The sequence below is a fragment of the Pimephales promelas genome, chromosome 1, assembly GCF_988280905.1.
Source record: "Pimephales promelas chromosome 1, fPimPro1.hap1.1, whole genome shotgun sequence".
Lineage (NCBI taxonomy): Eukaryota > Metazoa > Chordata > Actinopteri > Cypriniformes > Leuciscidae > Pimephales > Pimephales promelas.
Genome location: NC_142769.1, coordinates 29,628,167 through 29,646,633, shown reverse-complemented (window position 1 = coordinate 29,646,633; position 18,467 = coordinate 29,628,167). Strand labels below are relative to the sequence as shown.

The 18,467-nt window shown below is 39.1% G+C and overlaps 1 protein-coding gene across 2 annotated transcripts; it reads left to right on the top strand.

Annotated features, from left to right (window-relative positions):
• Positions 1–1,689: 1,689 nt before the first annotated feature.
• On the top strand, positions 1,690–16,895 carry kiaa0232 (KIAA0232 ortholog). Of its 2 annotated transcripts, none has more exons than XM_039656021.2 (8): positions 1,690–2,060; positions 7,641–8,189; positions 8,573–8,758; positions 9,107–9,176; positions 9,280–9,367; positions 9,720–13,035; positions 13,245–13,353; positions 13,536–16,895. In XM_039656021.2, exons 2-8 carry the CDS (start codon positions 7,956–7,958, stop codon positions 13,550–13,552), a joined length of 4,020 nt encoding a protein of 1,339 aa, XP_039511955.2. In that variant the 5' UTR covers positions 1,690–2,060; positions 7,641–7,955; the 3' UTR covers positions 13,553–16,895. The 2 variants fall into 2 exon arrangements, with proteins under 2 accessions (XP_039511955.2, XP_039511956.2); XM_039656022.2 differs by having other exon boundaries at positions 1,692–2,060; positions 8,618–8,758.
• The last annotated feature ends 1,572 nt before the right edge of the window (positions 16,896–18,467 follow it).

Below are 18,467 nucleotides of genomic sequence, written 5' to 3'. Positions count from 1 at the left end.
AGATGCCTTGCTCAAGGGCACCTCAGTTGTGGGTATTAAGAGCGCTGTTCATTCACTCCCCCACCTACATTTCTTGCTGGCACTGAGACCTTCGGTTTTCATTATTTATTTTGTTGAATGTGTCCAGTAAAATGTGCATGATGAAACCAAAATGTTTTTGGTTGTAAATGAACACATTCTGGGTTTTCCACCAGCTCTGCATTTGGAATATTTATATAGGCTATAATTATGCATTTCCATATATATATTTGAAATGTAGCCATTTGGCCCTTGACCAAACAAAGGCCCCTGTAGCCTACCATTTTAAAAAGAGTTAAAAAAATTTTGTTACCGAGATATTATTTTCTTTATCTGTTTCGTTTTAAGAGCTCAGACATGCAATTTGACTAATTTCTTTTCATAATGTTGAATAATGTAATTCCTTTGATTTTGAATGATCTTTAGCCTATTTTTATAGAGAATTGACGACACTGCTATTTAAACAATTCCCAATGTAAAGTCTGAGAAATTAGTATTTGTTTTAAAATTACACCTTTTATGTCCAAATAATAAGATGTTGTAACAGAGAGGTATTTAATTTCCAAAACCCTGGCTTAGTTACCCAAAAAATGTCATCATTTTCTCTCACCCCCAAGTTGTTCCAAACTTGTATGAATTTCATTCTTCTGCTGAACACAAAAGAAGATATTTTGAAGAATTTCACTAATCAAACAGTTATTGGTTCCCACTGTGTGGAAAATATATACCAGAAGATACTGGGGCCCATGATCAACTGTTTGGTTACCGACATTCTTCAAAATATCTTCTTTTGTGTTCAGCAGAAGAAAGAAACACATAGGCTACAGGTTTGGAACAACTTTAGGGTGTCAGAATGACAAAAGAAAAGAAAAGAAAAAAAGAAGAAAATCACTCCCCTATTATGCTACCCTTAAATATGGTAGCCTACTATTTGATGGAATTAGCCATTTGTAGTAGCCTGAGTAACGCGATTTTATTGATACGTGGTCTGTCTGGTGTTAGGCTACATTTGTAGTGGTGTGTGACGAAAACCATAGTGTTCTCAGATGTAGTTTAGTTCTCAGATGAACTGGACGATGCCGCTAGAGGGCTCCAGTCGTCCTTAGCGTCCGAATCCGTGTCATGAGCATAGACTGTAAAAAAGGTCATGAGTCATGACCGACAAGGAGCTCGTATGGTGCCTGCAGCCCAAGCGAGCCCCAGGCACAAAACCCGCTTGATGAGACTTACTGGGGGAGATTTTTTTTAATCATAATATGAGTATGGTGATGGAAAAACATGAGCTTTGAGAATTTTTTTAAATTAGTTTTTCTTTCCTGAATGCTCTAGAAATTCTATTTTTTCTACCACTCGATTAAATCAAGTAACGTAGGCATACTGACAGCACATGCTTTGCTATTTACCTATGATCTGCAGTTATTATACCCTGTACGCTCAATAAATGAGACTTGTAGTTAAGATGTTTGCAATCTAACTATAATCTAAGGTATGACATAGAATTATGTTTTTATTTTGTTATATTTATGTTATAGTCACTATATATTCTAAATAATGCTTATTGCAAACATTTTCTTTTTAAATAAAGCAATATACGCTTTACACTTTACACTTTATACCGCTAACCTAATAATAATTGTTATTTAACAGAAATGTAGACCGACAAGAACTCGGTCGTTCTGATGCAACTTCTCGCGGAGGGATATCAAGCCATGGCGACACATTTGTAATCTGTCTTGTTGCCTGGAGATAAGTAAAATGGAGTCTGAAATCGCCTTTAAAGTCCTTCCTTCTCAGCCATGTTGGCTCAACCGGAATTGTCATAGGATGTTTGGAGACATATGATGCAGGTTCAGCTTGATCCAAAATGTCGTCACCTGCGTCCTAACTCGAGTTAAGGACGTAACATATTTTACCCCGCGCCTGATATCTGTGACGCGATTGCGGCGGACGCGGACCTTCGGAGCTCCAGCTCGGAACGGCAGCGGGAGAGAAGTCATCGCTTCTCCTGCTGCTATTTAGCACACTGCGTAGGGTTACAGCAGGTAAGATTATTTCACCATGTTAAACTGCCTTCCAATATGTTGCGTGTTATATATATTGGTAATGCTCCACATTTACGACTTGAATTGAAAGCTGATGTTTTAGGCCGTCTCGTCAAGTATTACAAGCGTCTGTAGCCAGGCAAATCAGCCGCGCCTCCTCCCCGGTTTAGCTACAACGGTGCACTAGCCTAGCATAACGCTACCTCGTATTATTTAGGTTACTACCGTCCTTTTTCCTATAGTAGACATATTTGGATTTGAATTGAATCCACGAAACACTCATTTGGTCCGTTTCATGGCGGTTGTTGTGAAGCAAAAATGTTTACGTTGCCTGTAGTTTTCGAGGAAGTGATAAACCGGGACTAGCGTTTCACTCTTGCGTAAAATGGTGTCCGAGTTAACCAGCCGACAACACTGTATGAGTGGACCGGTCATCTGTTTACATCTCGAATGCGTCAGAACGACACTTTAGACGACTATAACATTGATTTTGCCCAGTGGATAAAGCCAAATCACGCGTTTTATAACATAATGAAGCTTATTGGGCATTGTGTGAAAATCGTTGCAAGCAATCGCTATGTAACTTGGGCTGGTTAAGGAGCAGCGCGGCAGCCCGAAAGTTACTTTGAGCGAGATTATATCTTGCACTTTTTCAGCATCGTTTAGCAGCAGAATAACATTGATGTTAGCTGAATCATGCTGAGTAAGGGGAAAGTGGTTTGTGCTTCGTCTGTGGCGTTTATAGATGATGGCCCGTGGATATAAACCTTTATTGAAATAATAAACTGTCATTGCCATTTATTTTGTCGTTTGACTAGCAGCTAACTGAATTGATAACGTTAGGGAGATTTAAACGTGACTTAGGTAACGTTATTTCAATGCTTCAGGTCTGGTCTCTGCCTTGAGTCAGCTGATGGTTAGCTCGTAGCTAGTCAGCTGGCGTCCTGTCATTCCGCTGTTTTCCTGTCATTGTCAAACAATGCGTATTATTTGATGTCTTTAATATTGTTTAAACAGACATTATAGAGACACCAGTGTCCGTGTTGCCTTCAGGTGGTCGTTTAACACATGATTATATAATTAATCGTAAAGCTTGCATTCTAAATTGATTAATTTAAGCCATGAAGGGGCAAACGTCAAGGGCACACTGCAAGTTTGCACTCCGATCCGTTACGGTAATTCAAACGAACGAAAAAGTACATGATCTGAAAAGTCCACAGAATAGTTTTGGTGTACAATCATGTCACACTTTTAAACGTTTTTAAAGAGACATTTTTATAACTTCTGCGTTCATTTCAGATGATTAAAATTGTCGTCATACGAATGTAAACATTGAGGCCTCTGTTACTAAAAAGGGCTTTGCTAAACTAAAGTGTTTACTTCTGGTCAATGAATGCGCTGTTCAATACACTGACACTCAGCAGCACTCACTGTAAATGACGAGGAGTGACGACAGAAGATGGGCGTGACGGACCTTTTTCAGTTTCAACTGAGTGGAAACAAATTTTTTGTCTATTCCAACTCAACAAATGTATTTTGTCAGACAGGGAGAGTTTCTTTTTTTGCATTTTAATGTCCACATTTAGTTGTAGCATATCCAAGCTCTGATTTTCTGCTTATGGTGAGAGTGAAATGCTGGGGTCATGCTTTGGGAACAGATTAAGTGTTGGGTGAAAGTGCATTGACAATTACAGTTCTAGCGTTTTTTCTTAGGCAGTTTCTTAAATTTGCCTTATTCATAGAAGCTACACCTTGAGTATGCTTGATGGTGCCCCTGTGTGTAGAAGGCATAAATGTTGTTATACGTTACGTTTTGGGGCATAATTTCCATTTGATGGGCCTAATTGTCTCAATGCTCATCAGAGAGTCATGACATGTAGGACCTGTTTCTTTTAAACTTGTCTTTTGAAACTCATGTATTGTCTTCCATAACAAGAAGAGCAGAAAAACTTATCTTTAAGTGGCATTCCAGACATGCTGATCTTTCTGCTCATACCTTGGGCCCAAGGGAGGGGTTCTAGCAGACCAATCACAGCGCTTACATCTTCATAGAATTGATTTTTGGAGGTGCATGTCAGGTTACGCGTGTTACACACAGCCTTTGATGTATCTACGGTGTGAGTTTGATGCAGAAGTATAAATTGGGCTTAATGATTACGTTGACGCATCGTTCCTAATGTCTTTAAAGTTAATTTTAGAATTCAAATTGTAATGTATTGGAAGTGGTTTGTGAGTTTTCAAAATGAGAACATACTTGGTTACTAACGTTACCTCGGTTCTCTTTAGAGTTTTTGTGCCAGGGACCAGCATATTCATGAAAAAAGGACCAGTTGTCAATTTGAATGCCCCGATTTTAAGATGGATTGTTTGGATTCGGAACATATCACTGTGTAAAACAGTACAGCCTATCATTTATTTGCATATAATGAACTAGGTGGCAACAAAGGCTACTTGTATACCATTTTTTTAAACTTTCAGACCTGTTCACAAAATGTTTCCCTTTTCTCTCATACAATTAGGTCTACTTCAAAAGCTACTCGCACAGCACTCACTCTCTAGCAGGTGGCAGTAATGGCAAATTGTATGAAAATACCAGTCCATTTCACCTGTCAAATCTCTCCAGAACCACTAAAGACAAACACTTCAACAGCAAATTAGTGTTTTCTCTCACCAACAGGTGACAGCAAAGGCTAATTGTTTGAAAATAAGAGCCAGTTTTAACTGTCAGACAGGTTCAGAATAGCAAACATTTAGAGATTAAGCTTTTAACCTTTAACAAAAAATACCAGACCATACCAATGAGAACAAAACTATTTTAATGTGAGGATGAGCTGCTAATTGATATTACTATATATGTAGCTGTGCACAAGACAAGCTGTTCTTCCTGGACATGCATCCAAAACAATGCACACAAACAGAATTTAAAAAGGTCTGCTTCACAAATATGAACGAAAACCAGCTTACAGTCTGATATCCATCTCAGTGAGACCCCTGGGATTGCTTGGCAGCCACAAGAACATCATACCGTGGCTTGATGGTTGAATGAGATACACAGGGTATTCCTCACATCCAGTCTGTTTCTAAGTCTGGTCTTAGTGGCAGTCATGGCAGAAAAACCTGCCTCACACAGATATGAAGTCAGGAACGGGAGCAGGGTCTTCAGTGCAAGGGTGCTGATCTCAATGTATTCTATTGATGCTTTGATCCAGAAGGATGTCAATGGTGTTGAATTAAAGACAGTTTTCAGGCCTCCATCATTTCTGAGCTGTAGCAGCTGGTCTTCTTGTCTTGATGAGAGCTGGTTCTGACCGTCATCATCTTCAAAATTAGCTATCGTACCCACATCGTTAACTAGTTTGTATCGCTATAACTTGAATGACTGTCAACTGTTGAATGAATGAGTGTCAAGCGGCACCGGTCAGGGGACCTGGGGTGGGGAATCACTGCTCTAGAAGAAGGAACGAGTACTGTGTAATATCTTACGTTAGGGGAAAACCTCTTTTCCACGAGATATTGAAGCCAAAAATTATTCCTAATTTTGAATTAATGTAAGCATGCAGACGTGGGCAAGACGGCTCGTGTGCCTATTGGCTGTCCTGCGGCAACTCCAACAGCCTATCGAGAGAGACCCTTGGTGATGTCAGATCCAAAGGCATAGAGTGGGCAGCGGGGCCAGAAATGGACCAGCGCTTCCCTGCTCTTGGAGAAAAACTTTGGAGAGTGAGCGTTCTCTTGGGACGCAAACAGGTCTACCTGCACTCTGCCGAAAGTCTCCCACAGCAGTTGGACCGTCTGCGGGTGCAGAGACCATTTCTGGACAGTCTGCTGGTCCCAAATGTCTGTCTGGTCACATGTGCTGCTCTCAATGAGCGCAGATTGTGCTGAGTCCTGACCAGGAGGCGTTCCGTGAGCCTGTAAAGGTATTTGGGACCTGACGCCACCCTGGCTGCGTTCGAGGTGGAGGTGTCCGCCACTTTCATACCTCAAGTCCCTAGGTAGACCATGGGGGAAAGTTAAATCATACACATTTACAAAAAAAAAAAAAAAGTGGCGAAACATTTTACTCAATTTTGATCACTATCATAGACATCAGTGTTTATGTTTGAACTCTAAACGTTTATCCAAGTACTTCTATGACAATTTGAACTATTGTATCAGAAATAATGATACTATGAGGTTGAAAAGACTGGAAACTGCTGTTTCATGACAACTCCCTCTGGGTCAGGGTCAGCGGCAGAGCCAACACAGATTTTAAAGTTGCAATATGATTTTGTCGAAGGTTTAATAGACAGATGAAATGGAAGATCGTAGCGTAGGTGTTTGAATCGAGATCAGTCTTTTAAAGATTAATCGTACAGCTCTACTGTCGTATCTCTCTCTCAGCACATGAGTGGCGTGAGGGCTTTTCAGTGCATTCAATCTTACGCCACTTCCATACCTCCACTTGAAAGAGATGTTACGTCACTTTAACACTCATAGATAATGACGTATTTCAATCCCTGTGGCTAACTTCTGTCAACCTCATCTATAAGAAAGGAAAAAAGGAAAAGGAAAAAAATAAAGCAATTTAATTTGAATTAAAGGGTTAGTTCACCCAAAAATGAAAATTAGGTCATTAATTACTCACCCCCATGCAGTACCAACCCCGTAAGACCTTCGTTCATCTTCGAAACACAAATAAAGATATTTTTGATTGAATCTGAGGGCTGGATCACTCTTCCATAGACAGCCTGAGGGACTGCCTCTTGACGGCCCAGAAAGTCATTAAAAGAAAAGGTTTAAATATTCCATGTGCCTACAGTGGCTCAACTATAACTTTATCAAGCGACGAGACTACTTTTTGTGCGAAAAAAAAACGTAAATAACGACTTTATTCGACTTTCCATTACTTCCTTATGGGCGCATGCGCGAGAACTGAGACGAGACCGTTCTTCTTCGACTACTTTTTGTTACCGGCTGCTCACCGCTTAGGAGTTTTACCGCCCCCTACCGTATAAGATGACGTACTGATATAGCCGGAGGCGCAAAACGTTCTGTTTACAAGCAGTACGTCATCTTATACGGTAGGGGGCGGTAAAACTCCTAAGCGGTGAGCAGCCGGTAACAAAAAGTAGTCGAAGAAGAACGGTCTCGTCTCAGTTCTCGCGCATGCGCCCATAAGGAAGTAATGGAAAGTCGAATAAAGTCGTTATTTACGTTTTTTTTTTCGCACAAAAAGTAGTCTCGTCGCTTGATAAAGTTATAGTTGAGCCACTGTAGGCACATGGAATATTTAAACCTTTTCTTTTAATGACTTTCTGGGCTGTCAAGAGGCAGTCCCTCAGGCTGTCTATGGAAGAGTGATCCAGCCCTCAGATTCAATCAAAAATATCTTTATTTGTGTTCCGAAGATGAACGAAGGTCTTACGAGGTTGGTACAGCATGGGGGTGAGTAATTAATGACTTAATTTTCATTTTTGGGTGAACTAACCCTTTAATATCGATTCTGTAATAATAAAAAAAAGACTTGGCATATGAATTGCTCTAGAGTAAAAAACATTTAGTATGAAACCTAAATGCTGTTGTTTTTTACTCTCTCAGGTTGAGCCTGGAACCAGCTGTCCTCCAAGATGAACCCTTATGAGTGAACGTGAGCCTATTCAGTAAGCTGTTAGCTTCCAGTGGTCAAAGCCATGCCTGAAGATTAGAGCCTCTCTCTTGCTTGCAGCAATACAAATATACAGAAGAATCTACATGACTCTTCATGTAGACCTTCCTGTGTTTGCCCTGCTGGATTGAGTCCTTCCTCCCCTAAATATAATATCAGCTCTGTCCGTTTCATACCACTCCGTCTTGCACTTTCATGTCCACCTGGGAACATGCAGCTGCATTTAAGTATGGCTCCAACCTAGTCTCATGCGTCCAATGAGTGGAGAGTCAGACGGCCCTGCTCCTGAAAGAGTCTCGCAGGCCTTTCCTTTGTCAGGCCCTGTGTCCTCCTCAGAGATGTCCTCACTGCAGTCACTAGGGCCAGTGCAGAGCTGGCTGGGTCAGGAGTTGGAGAAATGTGGCATAGATGCTATGATCTACACCCGCTATGTCCTTAGTCTGCTACTGCACGACAGCTATGACTATGATCTGCAGGACCAGGTATAGTGAAAATGTTTCAGAAAAGTGTTGTTCTTTGTTTTTAATATTTTCAAAGAATTGTTTTGTATTTTAAGTATCTACAATTCTAATAAAACCTCTTAAAGCAGTAGTTTACCCAAAATTGTAATAGTGTATACCAGGTGTGCAGTAAATTTTATGATGCAATACAATTGATTTGGTTTTAATGTAAAACAACTTTAATGGAATTATTCTAGCAGGTTTTTTGAATGGTGGTTGATCAGTTAATACAGGAGAATTTAATATTTTTGATGTATTTAGTAGTACCGGTAGTTCTCCGTTTTATTTTTTTGCATTCAGTTTAAGGCTCCAAGTAACTATTATTTGACTCTATTAATCTGTAGATTATTTCTGCAATTATTCAGATAAAAAAACACCAAACAACAGTACGAAACCTTCCTTGTGCACAGGAAAATGACATCTTCCTGGGCTGGGAGAAAGGAACAGGGAAGAAATGGGGGAAGAGTAAGAAGAAGGGAGTGACTGACCTTAGTCTTGAAGAGATGAAGAAACAAGCTGCTGTGCAATGTTTGCGTTCAGCATCTGATGAAGTAAGACCTTTACTTCAAGAAATGTAGCAAATTGTTTTGTATTCCTACAACCTTTTTCACACCACTGTTGTGAGTTTGTTTAACCATTTTTTGCTTGACTAATCCCAGAACATAATCAATAATAGCACTCCTCATTAAGACTGTAAAAAATTCTACTTGGGGCTCTAGTAATGTGGATTTGCCTCAAAGCCTTTAACAGGGATTATGCTTGTCTCTGTAAAAAAAATAAATCACCAGAACTAGTTCACAGGTTGTTTTTTTGATCCATTTATTAATTTTATAAATCACACAAAACAGTGATTTTATATAATTTCCCCTGCAACTAAGTTAATTTTTTTTTTCCTCCAGAATTCTGGAATTGAAAGCTTGGTCGAGGAGCTTTGCTCTAAACTCAAGGATATTCAAAATAAACATGCAGGTTGGTCTCATGCAGGTTATGCAAAAATTGCATTGTGCTACTACTGCTGTAACTGTGTATCGCAGTGATTCAATTAAATTGCTTTGCTATTACTGTCTTACAGAAAAAGAAAAGCAAGGAAATAAAAAATCTGATATATCTCAGTCTCCTGAACCAGATGAATCCCTTTCTTCTAAGGACCAGGTTGAGATGTAAGTGAAGTCTAATGAATGTGGATTGTTGCGTAGCTGGGGTTATGATTTCTATGTAAATAATGAACAGTGTGACTTTATAGCAATGTAGCCTTTATTAAACCAGAAAAGGCTGTGATTATATAGTTTGTGTGCTGCATGCTTTAAGGTTAATGGCAAGTGTTTTGTTTTGAGAGCCTAGTGAATGTGCTTGCATAATTGTTTGTTTGTAAATTGTTTGTTGTATGATTACAATAGCAGTCTCAAATAGCAACATTAAGATGACCTAATGCAGTATTTGAAGTTATTGATCTTATTTAATTTTCGTATTGTTATTTATAGTAAAATTATTATTATTATTATTCCCTCTTAGGTACTATGAAGCCTTTCCACCTCTGTCAGAAAAACCTGTTTGTCTCAAAGAAATTATGACAGTGTGGAACAAAGCTAAAGCCTGCACATATTCCAGCTCATCATCATCTGCTGTCCCTCAAACAAGCACAGACACATCCTCTCCAAAAGACTGCACCAGCGAAGGTGAAGCCTTTAAAGACCGAACAGTTGATGTACCCAGTTCCACCACCACAACCAACGAGAGGGCCCAGCAGCGACGCATTAAGAGGGAGAAGGAAAACCGATTCCATGGAAGTGCAACAGGAATGCCTGATAATCAGGTTGCACCTCATAGTAAGAGGCAACCCAGACACCGATCTGAGGGAAGGTTCCGTCCCAGATCATGGTCCTCTGGCTCGAGTGAGGCTGGTTCAAGCTCCAGTGGTAACCAGGGTGACCAGACCCCTAGTTGCAAAACAGTCCGCCTAAGACACAAGTCTCGAGAGGTCAGCAGCAGAAGCAAAAGAGGCCGAAGTGGCAGTGGACAGGTCAAACTGGCCCTAAAAGTCATAGACAAAGAGGAACGGAAAAATTCACGTGGCAATGTCAGTACCACTGGAGGCCCACCTAAGCAGCAGCACTACATGAAAAAAAGCAAGAGACCTCTGAGGGAGATCCGCAAAGATGCTAATCTAGTTGAGGCACAGGAGTCAGGAGGAGAGGCCAATAAAAAGGAATATATGGAGGAGCCTCTTTGGTACACAGAGCCCATCTCTGAGTACTTTGTCCCTCTCAGTAGAAGTAAATTGGAGACAAAGTATCGGAGTACAGAAGACTCTTCCAATGACTTAGCTATGTCCATTGATATGGACTGTCTATCGGAGAGAATTCAAGGAATCTGCATTGCAAATTCCTGTTTTCAAAGGGCATACCTTGCAGCAGGCACTTTTGTGGATGGCCACTTCATTGAAGTGCCTGGTGAAGGTGATGAAGAGGCTCCTGAACTGAATGGGATTCCAAGCTGCCATCCTCCTGAAGATGGTCAAGATTTAGATGATGAGCATCTGTCTGAATTCACTCACTTCTATGAAGTTGATCTTTACCAATCCATATTGGATCCTAGTGCCTCAGATGCGGTACAAGAAAGTCGAATCCTGAACATGATTCGACAGAAGAGCATTGAGCGAAAACACTTTGAAGCAGGATGTGTAGTTTTAGATGGCCTTGAGCTGCAAGGGGAAAGTGCAATAAGGGTTGATTCTCTGGGAGCTTCAGAAGCAGATGTTTCTATCACTCAAGATATGGAAACCATTGCCCAAGTCTGGGAGTGCTGTTCATCTTCTAGCCTGGAGGATTTAGAGGGAGAAAGTTGTCCTGGTGACTCTCCAGTCAGGCTCTCCCCAGTGTTGGACAGTGTTCCATTTAATTTTAGCAACCTATCAGGAGCTTTTGTAGGGCATCATCTCCAAGAAGCCAGTGGTAGCATCTCTGACCTAAACTCCTGCTTTTCACTTTTTGAGTTGCAGTACGATAGCCCTTCCTTTTCTTTTCCCTGTGACTCTCTCACACCGGGTCAGGACAATGTAGATTCAAGTAGCTGTTTAGATCCACAAAGAAACAAACAATCCCGTTTGCTAATTTGGACCAAAAACAGTGCCTTTGATGAAACGGAACACTGCTCTAACTTATCAACGAGGACCTGCAGTCCATGGTCCCACTCAGAGGAGACACGGTCAGATAGTGAGCAGATCAATGCTCTGGCAGATGAATCTGTTTTGTTTGGCAATGAAGAGGTCAGCTGTATCTCCCTTATCCCACCTTTATGCCTAGAGGAGGAGCTTTTAGATTTCTTTCAAGAGAACTCGAGTCACCAGCAGGAGGAAACAAATATAGGTGTAGAGTCCAACCAGCCCTTCAATAAGAAATCGAAATTGGAGTCTGTTTGTGGCATAGCATTAGAGCAGGATGAGAGTAAACTCTATAATGCTGTTGTGTTTTCTGATGTCCCAAATCAACAAAGTGATGAATACACCTCAGGGATAATAAAAGACATTTGGATGGCTATTGGAGACCGAGACTGTGTCTTAACTCTTGGGGTAAAGAATACAGGGGAACACTTCTTTTCAGAGGAGGCTCCTGGCTACCAATGCAGCTGTCTTGACAAGGATGTAAAAGGTGAAATTATTCAAAAGACAGATGCGCAGTGTTCGGAGTATCATCTTTGGGATGGGCAGAAAGAAGATGAGGGACTTCCTAAAAACAAGCTCTCTAAAATAAATGATGGGGATTACACAACACCGGCCAAGCCCTGGAATTGTAGTTCACAGGACAGCACCTCATTTATCCTCGGCGGGGTTTATGGAGAACTCAAGACTCTAAGTGGCGACAGAGAATGGGCTATGGTTCCACCTGGTGATGCTTGTGGCAGTTTGTTGCAGTGTGCAGCAGCCACGTCTTCTGACATGGTAACCATTGCAGGAGCGGATGTGTTTATGAACACGAGCAGTCGCTTTGCTCCTGGCCACAGACCGTTGTGGAGACCTCTTGTGTCCCTTGGTCAAAATGAGCAGACTTCCAAGGGACCAGGGGATGGTTTGAATAAGGGATTTTCTGTTGTCTTCCATGAAGATTTACTGGGATCATGCGGAGGGTTCCGTGGAGAAGAGTCAGGACTTGATTACCCATTTTCATCCTTTGATTTAAACAACCCTTTTTCCCAGGTCCTGCATGTGGAGTGCTCCTTTGAGCCAGAGGATATGGCCTCGTTCAGCCCGGGATTCAAGCCAAAATCCATATTATGCTCAGACAATGAGCCCTTTTGCCCTTGGTTATATGGCATCAATCGGACTCAGTATCGGGCCATTCGAATTTCCCCAAGGACCCATTTCCGGCCAATATCTGCTTCTGAACTGTCTCCAGGTGGGTGCAGTGAGTCAGATGTAGAGTCAGATGAGAAAGAGGAAGCAAGTCTTCCGGTTAGTCAAGCAGACCTCTTTGATGACCCACAGGCTGACCTCAAGCCTCTCGAGGAGGACGCAGAGTGTGAGGGCCCTTACTATGGGAAATCTGAGCTGGAGTCTGGGAAGTTCCTACCCAGATTAAAGAAGTCTGGCATGGAGAAGAGTGCCCAGACATCACTCGATTCACAGGAGGGTGGGAGCACCCTTTTGCCGATTTCTGAACAAGAGATTTGCGTACATTGTGAGACGGCAGTGGTTTCGAAGCCATGTTCTCATGTGCAGTCCTCTGTTCAACAAGCAGAAGGCAGCAAAGAGACCGAGTCTTGCAAATGTGCTGCAAATGATCAGATTCCTGAAACTGGGAAGTCACTTGATGTTGCTCAAGATATGCATGAGGTAAGTGACTACAGAGCCAATCTGACCAAACTGTCACCTGCAGATACATGCATATGGAAAATTTTACAATAGATTAGCATGTCTTTAGCTGTTAATATACATATATATATAGGTATCACCTGCACGTACTGAATTCACATATACCATGACTGTACTTGATATTGTTCTGTGATAAAAAACAAACAAACGTTGTCTCATTACTTCAACAGTTTCCTCTGTTGAATTTTGGAGAACAGTGCTTAACTAATATGCAGCAAGAAGAGTGCTGGTGGCAGAGTACTCTATGTTCTCCTTTATTTCCAGGTTCTCAGTGTGGAGGTAAGAATGCAAAATTGAACAGTTTTAGATACAGTGAAGTTAATTGTACTCTGCTTTAACAAACCCATGAAGTTATAATAGATAATAATCATGATTAATTTGAATGTAAAGTTGTAGACAGTACATTCAATGGAATTTGTATAATGCTAAATGTTTTTTTTTTTTTTTTTTTTTGCTTTTAGAAAGCAGTAATGTATGAATCTTCTGCTTAACGTGGAGGCATACCGATGCTATTTTCCTCCTATCACTTTCAACCATAAACCAGAGGAGGGACAGGAGGAACCTTACAAGAACAGTGAGCCCTGCGCCTACAGTGGGTTCTCACTTAACCACCCTGTCCTAAGCCCTGTTATTCCTCAGTTCATCTAAAATGGTGTATCAGCAAGATGAAAACAGAGAGGGGAAAACATGGCAATAGGTTGAACATACAGATAGATGATTCTGGTCAACAGCATATATTATAGACCTGTTTTCAGTCTGTTAAGTCCAAGGTTGATCAATTTTGAAAAGAAAACACGGCATAGTTAAGCATTAAGATTTGTTCTTTATTTACTACCCCTTATAGATTTTAGCTTCACTTTTATGTTTGATCTAGGATACACTATAATTGTGGTCCTACTGATTGTGCATGTGCTTGTGAACCTAGTCTCAGTCCTTCTAATAGTCAAAGTTTCTGTGACCGAACTATGAATACTCAGAAGTCAGGTTGAAAGCACTACAATTGCAACACCCCCTTCCCCTGCCGATAATTATTTTTTTTTTGTCTTATTTTTTTCCTTCTAAATGACTTATAGAGGATAGAGTTGTGTGAGGTTTGGCGTGTTGAAAGAAAATTGCTTTTGTCCCCTGCCATGCTGCTTTGAAAGCATCTTAAAGAAATAGAGCAGGGTAATATATTGAAAGTGTAATAAAACAATAAGCATACTAAAATGTTGAATGTAGAAACAGAGCTTTGCCCTTGAAATCTGAAGTTGCTTTCTTTGCTTGAGTTTACCGAGTTTCCCAGCCATTTGATAAAGGTTTACCAATTCGCTAGGTTATTTTTTTTTTTTTCACTTCAGGTTTTAAAAAATCTTCTTTTTTTCCTTTCTTACTGTCAGTTTGGTTTGATTTGTGAAGTTACCTTTCATAAAAGTTAATTTTGGAGAGTTCTTGTGTCAAAGAATAGTTTACATTTTCCTGAATACATATGGCAAGATATCTGGAAAGCATGTAAAATATAAATGCTGCAGATAATGGAAAATAGTTAACAGAATATTTTGACCCATATAATTTCAGATAAGTTGTTTAAGTCTTTAAAAAAAAAAAAAAAAACTATTACTCAGTTGATAGTGTATATCTGTTGCAGTTTGCTATTGTAGCCATGACGTTATGTATTTTTTCTTTAAGGTTAGTGTTCATTTTAGGCTTTTCAGTTAATTTTTTCCCCCTTATTTATCAACAAAATTGTGACCACTGATTATTCATATAACATACCTTTTACTTGTTTTAGAAATTTGTGGCTGTTTCAGTGTGGACTTATGCATCATACTCATGGCATGGGCAAGATCTAGATCTAATATGAAGAGTGGTTTATAAAAGCAATATAGTATTTTAGCACACAATAACTCTACAACCTTATGATATTGATGTATTTTTGTGTTTGAGGAACATACATGGGGTTTATTTTTGAAATGTTACTTTAATTTAGTTTCATTCCCCTCTGTTTTCATTTGAATAAGGCCTAAATTACTTTTCCTGCAAAGTTTGAAAGGTTGCTTGCCTATACAATTTTAATGGCTGTGGAATTGGGTATGGTCACGGTGTAACCCTTTTATGTTCATAATGCAAAATCCAGTCCATCCTAAATTTGTTTTGTGATCTAATACCATCTTTTACACCTGTGACTTATCTATTTCCTTTTGTCTGCTTCTTGACCTTAACAGATCGAACATAGCTTTAAAGCCTGGACAATTCAGCTTTGTGTTTTGTTACAAATATTAAAAGTGGGAAATTACTAAAATTGACATTTTAAAAGTACCCTCTATTTTTTTTTTTTTTTTGAAAAATGTTAGTGTGCTTTTTTTTTCCTGTACCAATGTGGGAAACTTTGTTTTAAAGCATTACTTGTTAAATATTTTCAGGGGGAATTTGAATGTGACAATGAAATGGAAAATAATAATGCCCCATCAGCATTGACCAAAAACGATTCCTTCATTTGGCACAAGGATTTAAGTTTTTAAACTTGCTTTGGCATCAGATGTCCACAAAAAAAAAAAAAAAAGCCCCTTTGCAAGAGTTTATTTTGTTGACCTGTTCTGAGATGCACTTTGGGTTAAATTGAGAGGAAAAAAAAAGAAAAAAAAGAGTATTTTATATATTGGTGCTAACATTCATACACCATGTCTAAGATGTAATCTTTAGATGTGTATAAGAAAATTGTCTGCACTCTTAGTCCTTCTAAAAGATTTGTGCTTATTTTAACAGAAACCGGTCTAAGGTTTGAAGTCTACGATCCTAGACCGAATGGAAATGGCTGTAGGCCATGCAGAGTTGATTTTGTATGACCCGGTTTGAAACGGCTTGTGTGTTTGTGTTTCCCCACATGTTTTTCCTTATTGTGGTTATGGGAGTGTGATTATTGTTTTACAAACAACATAAATATCCAGTTATAGAAATGTTTAGTGTTAGAAAACAAGGCACAAAGACATTATTTTATTGTATGGTATAACTGGGTAGAGCAGCACCTGGGTGCCTTTATTGGGTTATTTAGTTGACAATTAACGTTACAATTCACTTTCATTTTTTCAAATTTAAAATACTGTCAGAGATTCCAAAATGCAATTACACATTTTTGGCATCACTTTCTCTAATCAAAATATAAATGAACTATATTCTGTCGAGCCCTTGGAGTGAAATGTTGCCATCCTCCAGAGTTGTTTCTTGTATTAGTTGGACTTATGTTCATTAAGAAACTTAATCGTTTATGGTGGGTGGGTAACAGAGGATAAAAGCATTTTTCAAATTTAAGAATTTTGAGACGATGCATAAATATAGTGAATGTGTGACGGTGAAATATAACAAAACAGCATAAGCAGATTATTTACAGTTGCAATTTCAATCAGTTCCTCTTTTTTAGTTTGAACAGACTCATTTTAAAATGAAAAAAAAAAGACATTCTTTGTTATCTTTCAAGTCTAGTTCTGTGTGTGAGGTGGTATGATTGCTGGAGAAAGTACTCATGTCTGTGGGAGAAATTGCATTATTTGCATTCTTAGGTTTTGGTTTGGTCAATACATTGGGAGAGGATGACTTTCAAGTCTGTACTTACAGGTTTAAGTTTTGATTGCAATGTTGTATAACTTTTAAAGCAAAATTTCATCTCTGTGACAGCTTCTTAATTGGAGCCCGAATTTGTATTTTTCCTCTGAATACCTAATGAAAGTCACCAAACCCCAATACAGACAAAGTTGGTTGCATTGATCTAATGCCATGTACATCTGAGTACATCATTTTCTTTCCATTGTGAAGTTTCTAAACCTTTAATAAACATCAAAAAAGTTCATAGTTGTTCTGTTTCTTAGTGACGGCTTGATATATTTCTGAAAAATACTGATTTATACAATCATTAACCAGGTTGCTAAATGTTGAATTGGCCTGGTTTTCTAGGTACACATTCAATTTTGACCCTGAGCCAACCTGGTTGTGACAAAATCAGGTAGAGGGAAATGCTTAATTTGTTAGTGGATCCCTGACCTTAAAAACTTTCCGATACGACTTGTCACAGGAAATGACATTACAACCTGTAATTTGCCTTTTAAAGAATATTCATACTATTTTTTTCTCAGTGCTTCCTTTGAGTAAGTCTAATCAAATGTTATAGCGAGCAGGCCCAGCACCATGTTCTAGGTGCTACAGAGGTTGAAAGTTTTGTAGCACAAGTATTAAACATCTGTTCCCATCTCTGAAAACAATCACAAGTAGTGCAGTTCATAATTTAAACAGTCATGTGACTGACAAAAGACATTAATGTACCATACAGGCCTCACAAAATCCAAACCTTAACAAGAAATGTTTTCAACCAAATATTGACATATTGACTTGACTGGTAGACTGCAGGAGCATAATACTCTTGCTTCTTGCTTAACTTTAAATCCTATATATATATATATATATATATATATATATATATATGAAGAGTTCAGATGCAAAAGCCTCTAAATGCCATTTGAAATTTTCTTCTTTAATGATGATTTTTATCAAACTTGTATATTTAAGTTCAGTAATTTCACTTAAATGACGATGATGATTACCTATTAATTGTTATTTAAGTGAAATTACTGAACTTAAATATACAAGTTTGATAAAAATCATCATTAAATAAGAAAATTTCAAATGGCATTTAGAGGCTTTTGCATCTGAAGTCTTCATATATAGCCCAGTATCACTAATCGCAATCAAAACAACACACATCCTTTTTGGTTAGGTCTAAAGTTTTGGTAATTTCTAAATTTGAATGCATCCACTGAGAAAAACAACCTCCTGCACACTTCTCTACACTGGAGAAAAACATGGATTGGCATATGTTTACTTCAAAATTCTTTAGAGAGATGTTTTTCCCCCCAAATATGGTGTGAGCATTAATGAGTACGCATGTAATGTAATGTGTGTTTCATTACTCACACACATAAAAACTTCAACAAAAAACTTCACAACAAAAACTCTCAGTCTCATACTATTGTCTCTCTCACACAGGAAAAACTGTATCACGTATACTGTGGTAAATTTATTCATCACAAAGACAGATTCTTGCTAGAATATGCAACAGTGCCAAGGGTACATAAGGGCCAGGGTGGCACTGGCCCACTCAAATTGACGGCTGGTCGACTCAATCAAATGAGACAGAATATTTTTGTTTTGTGGGAAAGGAGAAACTGATCACGCATAGGCCTACTACATCACAATAATACTCGCTCAAATACATGAATTTAGTGGATGTCACTCCCTAAACTTTGCAGTCTGTATGTGGCTGCTGGTCAAGCATGAAAAACAAAAGTTTGTTTTCAAATTCTCAATTGATAATGCATCGCCTATAAAGCACGCCTATAAAGAGTGGTCCCTTTTAATAACTACAA